This window comes from Terrapene carolina, unplaced genomic scaffold (genome assembly GCF_002925995.2).
Source record: "Terrapene carolina triunguis isolate 2854851 unplaced genomic scaffold, T_m_triunguis-2.0 Scaffold93, whole genome shotgun sequence".
Classification (NCBI taxonomy): Eukaryota; Metazoa; Chordata; order Testudines; family Emydidae; genus Terrapene; species Terrapene triunguis.
In genome coordinates, this window is record NW_020664444.1 from 31,791,151 (window position 1) to 31,796,465 (window position 5,315).

Genomic DNA, 5,315 nt, shown 5'->3' on the forward strand with positions numbered 1-5,315 from the left:
TCATGCATTGCAGTTCCTTTCTGTCAGTTCTTTCTCTGCTTCCACAAGACTATCCAGTTGTTATAGTTTTGGAAGGACTATAAACCCTCCCACATTGGGGCTCAAGCCATCTTCTAGGAGGAGACTTCTAAAGGAAGCATGTTATCCCACAGTGGGGCTGCAGGGTTCTTGCACCTTCCTCTGAAGCATCTGGTGCTGGCCACTATCTGAGACCGGATACTGGACTAGATGGATCTTGGGTCTGATTCAGCCTGACAATTCCTATGTCCCTTTGCTGCTGCAGCCCAACTTCCTGCCTGTGGCTGCTTGAATTTAATCAGTCACTGGACCCATCTTCTCTTGGTGCGGGGGACACATGTTGGTTGCTCTGTTGCTCTGATCTCTGTCCTGTGCTGGCTAAAATGTCATCCCCATGTTGGTTTGCACACTGAGTACACTGGTGGCTGGAGGGGAAGGTGATTCCTAAGTTCAGACCCGTTGAGCATATTCTGCTGCTTTAATTATTTTCCAGGCCAATGAAATGTTCCCACTTTCTTTTCCTCAGGAGGATTTGCCAGCAGGTCAAGAGTGGGAGGGGGCAAGGCAACATCTGGAGTCCAGCCTGCAGCTCTGTGCTCTCCTTGGGACCAGGCTGCTGCCTCCTTTCTGCTCCCCAGTTGATCCAGTCCAGCCTGGCTGTTGCTGTAGGTGCTCATGCTATTGGAGGGTGGGCATGGCATTTTATGTGCATCCTTCCCTGCTTTATCTTGCAGCCACTTCCGTTACGGAGCCCCTCCTGTTATTAACCCACTGGGCACTCGGTTTCCCTCAAATGCAACTGTCCGCCCATCCTACAACCTAACCATGACTCTGAGCAGCACTCTGCAGAACAGTATCTTTGTGAACATCACCACCCCAGCTGCCGGAGACTGGTTCATCGCTGCACACCTGCCTCAGGCTGCAGGCAAGATCGAAGTGAAGGTAAGGGCTACAGGGGACATGAGTCCAGAATCCTTTCACCAGTCCAAGGCTCCCAGCAAGGGAAGCCCTTGCCCGTAGTGAGGAATGGCGGTAACTGTTCACCATGGCCTGTGCAGTTGGGCATGGAATGGCATTCCAGCCACTGGAGAGTCACTCTGCCAACCCCGCGTTCCCAGTTTGCAGCTGAGATGTGGGAGAGGGGCTGCATGGGGGTGGAACTCTCTGAGCTGTCCATGCACGCTTGGACCATGTCTATGTTCCCGTGGTAAGTGGGAGCCCAGTTGGCATCCAGGCAGGCTGTGAGATGGTTCCCCCTCCGCTGGGACACCAGGCCATACAGCGAAAGGCTGTGTGGGAGCTACACCCCTCTGCTTCTGGGGGGAAGTGATTTTCTAGAAGATCTGCTCTAGGAATTATTGTAGCGTAGTTTTCTGGCCTGTGTTCTACAGGAAGTCAGACTAGTCAGCGGTTCTCAAACTGTGGGTCGTGACCCTGTTTTAATGGGTTTGCCATTAAAACCCCCTACCTGGGGCTGAAGCCCTTGGGTTCAGCTTTGGCCCCCCTCTGCCCGGGGTGTTGGGGCTCAGGCTTTGCCCCCCCCCCCCCCCCCCCCCACCTAGGGCGGCAGGGCTTGGGCAGGCTCAGGCTTCAGGTCCCCCTTCCTGGGGTCGTGTAATAATTTTTATTGTGAGAAGTGGGAGAACCCCTGGACTAGATGATCACAGTGGTCCCTTCTGTCCTTGATATCTGACTTCCCCAGGAGGGATAGACAGTCTTTGCTGGAGCCAGACTGGCTGCAGATGCCAAGGGGACATTCGTTGGGGAGGGGCTTGAAAAATGTAGCCAATGCCACACAATTAGGCTTATTGTCCAGAGACTGACTTGAGAAATTCCACCATTCTCCTGGCTCTACCCTGAGACAGCCGGGTCCAGAGACACTGCCCTAGGGAGGCATCTGGGTAGAGCCTTCCACCAAGGAGAGGTACCCTGAGGGGCTGGGGACAGGTGGCATCAGGGCTGCTCTGTGTAACGGTAGGAGAGGCCAGGGTATCTGCAGGCCCAGGTTGGCTGGTTCTGGTTCTGAGCTGTTTTGGGGGTTCTCATGGCATGTGCTAGGTGCAGAGGTTCCATTAGTACAGACTGGCTGCTGGAGGAATCCAGATTCCACTCTGCTCTGGCATGTCTGCTGGGAGCGCACTCTGCCTCCTCCCGTAGGCTCCCCTTAGGGCAGGGGTCTCAAACATGCGGCCCGCAGAGCTCTTCCCTGCAGCCTGCCAAGCTCCCCCCAGTTACTTCCTGTCGCCGCTCCCCTCCCCCGCGCCCTCCCCCGCCCCGAGTTATTTTATGTGGCAGCTAAGCTCCCTGCGCGCTGCTCCCTAATGTTTGGGGCCGGGTCTCTTCCCCGGCCCCGCCTGCTGCCCCCACGCACCTCCCCCGAGTGTCCCCCGGCCTCACTTGCTGCCCCCTCACCTCCCAGGAGCCTGCAGCTCATGCTGACTCTGCTCTGCTGGCTTCCGGCATAACCTGCTGCTGCAGGGTCCTAGTGCCCCCCTCCACTAGGGCCAGGGCAGGCTGCCCTTCCCCTGCCCTTCTGCCCTAGTCCTGAGCCTCTCCAATGTCCCAAGCCTCTCCAATGCTCCAAACCCCTCATCCCCAGCCCCACAGCCCTCACCCCTGCACCCCCTCCTATCCCCAAACTCCATCCCAGAGCCTGCACCCAGCACCCAAACTCCCTCCCAGAGTCTGCACCCCAGACCCCCTCCCCCATCCAAACTCCCTCCCAGAGCCTTAGGCAGGTGGGGGTGGAGTTTGGGGGGGGGGCAGGTTCTGGGCACCACCAAATTTCTACAAACCTGCCACCCCTGGAAGAGGCAGAACAGGGGTGGAGTGGTGGTGCGGCCCAGTGCATGGGAGGGGCTTTACTGAGTGTATATATTTTATTAAAACCGCTTGGAGGAGGAGGTGGAGAAGAGATGGGGCAGGGGAGGGGCCTCATGGAAGAGGTGGAGTGGGGGTGGGGCCAGGGGCAGCGAGGGGGGGTGTCAGTGATGCGGCCCTCGGGCCAATGCACTAGTCCTCATGTGGCCCTCGTGGTCATTTGAGTTTGAGACCCCTGCCTTAGGGCATAGAATCATCATAGAACTGGAAGGGACCTCAAGAGGTCATCTAGTCCAGTTCCCTGCACTCAAGGCAGGACTAAGTATTATCTAGACCAGGGGTCGGCAACCTTTCAGAAGTGGTGTGCTGAGACTTCATTTATTCACTCTGATTTAAGGTTTCACGTGCCAGTAATACATTTTAACATTTTTAGAAGGTCTCTTTCTATAAGTCTATAATATATAACTAAACTATTGTTGTATGTAAAGTAAATAAGGTTTTTAAAATGTTTAAGAAGCTTCATTTAAAATTAAATTAAAATGCAGAGCCCCCCGGACCAGTGGCCAGGACCCGGGCAGTGTGAGTGCCACTGAAAATCAGCTTGCGTGCCGCCTTCGGCACACGTGCCATAGGTTGCCTACCCCTGATCTAGACTATCCCTGACAGGTGTTTGTCTTAAAAATCTTCAATGATGGAGATTCCACAACCTCCCTAGGCAATTTATGCCAGTGCTTAACCACTCTGATAGTTAGGACGTTTTTCCTAATGTCCAACCTAAACCGCCCTTGCTGCAATTTAAGCCCATTGCTTCTTGTCCTATCCTCAGAGGTTAAAAAGAACAATTTTTCTCCCTCCTCCTTGTAACAACCTTTTATGTACTTGAAAACTGTTATCATGTCCCCTCTCAGTCTTCTCTTCTCCAGACTAAACAAACCCAACTTCTTCAATCTTCCCTCATCCTCCTCACCTAATGGACTCTGCTCCTTGATGGAGTGAGGCTGGAAGGGAGAGGCTGCCTGTCCCTGGAGAACCAGTGGCCCTCACTGAGTTTGCCACCTGCTGGGAGATGCTTGCTCCTCACTGTCTCTGGACTGAGTCATATTCTCTCATTGAAAAGGGTGTTGGTGACTCAGTGCCTGTTGCGTTGTCTCCCCATACCATGTTGCCTCCCTGCCATGGCTGCCAGCATCCTGTGATCCACTTGGCACCTCACCTCTTCCACCTTTTCACTGTCTTTCTGCATCTTAGAGTCCTCTCTCGCTCAAGCCCCCCGCTTGCTCCCCATGTCACAGGAACTCCACCGAGGAAAGCAAAGTCTGTGTGTTATGCTGCCCGGTATCTGCTCCCGGCGCTATCTTCTGCCCCAAAGGCTCCAGCAGGAGCCAGGAGTGTGTCGGATTGGCCTGCTGGGTGTGCGTGATGCTCTGACACAGGCTGGGGCTGTGGGGCAGCACGTGCCTCTGGGGCTGCGTCCACTGGAATGAGAACGGGTCGGATGTGGGACAATTCCAGGAGCAGTAATCCTTGGTATTTGTTAGAGCCAAGGATCCCTGCTTACCTGGGTCAGCCTGAATGGAGCGCTCTGCTGTGTAGGACACCTGCTGCTCAGGGCGAGGGACCCACATGCAGACCCCATGTGCAGTGCTCCACAGTTAGCAGGCAGAAGCACTGCAGAGAGGTGGCTGGAGGAATTGTGGCATGGTTGTGGTGTGGGAGATGTGGGTTTTCAGAGGAGAATGGGGCATGTGCTGGGGGTGGGGCATATGCTAGGGGCTGATTAATGGAGCACAGTGAGATGCACCTTCAGCCAGACCAGCTGTACTGCCACCGCATGGGCTAGGGCAGTGGTTCTCAAACTTTTGTACAGGTGACCCCTTTCACATAGCAAGCCTCTGAGTGTGACCCCCACCTTATAAATTAAAAATACTTTTAAATATATTTAACACCATTATAAATGCTGGAGGCAAAGCGGGATTTGGGGTGGAGGCTGACAGCTTGTGACCCCCCATGTAGTAACCTTGCGACCCCCTGAGGGGTCCCAACCCCCAGTTTGAGAACCCCTGGGCTAGGGTGTCGCTGTGTGTGCAGGCAATGGTAGGGGAAGGAGAGCATTGGTTGGGAGTCAGGAAGGGCTGGCAGTGGGTGCTGGTCCCTTGGTTATAGCTGGGCTCTTCACTGGCTGATCTTTCACCCAACAAAGCAGTTTTCGGATTGGCATTCCCTGGCAGCTGATGCTAAGCTGCCTTCCTGCTCTCCCTGCAGGGTTTCTCCACTCCATGCGCCTATATATTCCAGCCGGACATGTTTGTGCTGAGACTTGTTGATGTCCCTGTCCTGCAGCCGGACATTCCCCTGCAGCAAACCATTGCCTCTCCTGCTAGGCCACTGCATGTCAAGTAAGTGAGCATGACAGCAGAGATTGCTTGGGGCTGCGGGTGGGGCTTTTCTCCCACAGGTGCTGGCCTAGTAGAGGCGCA

General features: G+C 54.8%; 1 protein-coding gene across 1 annotated transcript in view; it reads left to right on the plus strand.

The window, feature by feature from the left end:
• The first annotated feature begins 880 nt into the window (after nucleotides 1-880).
• TMEM8A (transmembrane protein 8A) overlaps nucleotides 881-5,315 on the plus strand; it is a 27,901-nt gene continuing 23,466 nt past the window's right edge. Inside the window, exons 1-2 of the mRNA XM_026650827.1 lie at nucleotides 881-960; nucleotides 5,101-5,234. Of these exons, the coding sequence (XP_026506612.1) occupies nucleotides 5,140-5,234 (95 nt within the window). The 5' untranslated portion in view covers nucleotides 881-960; nucleotides 5,101-5,139. The remainder of the gene's footprint in view (nucleotides 961-5,100; nucleotides 5,235-5,315) is intronic.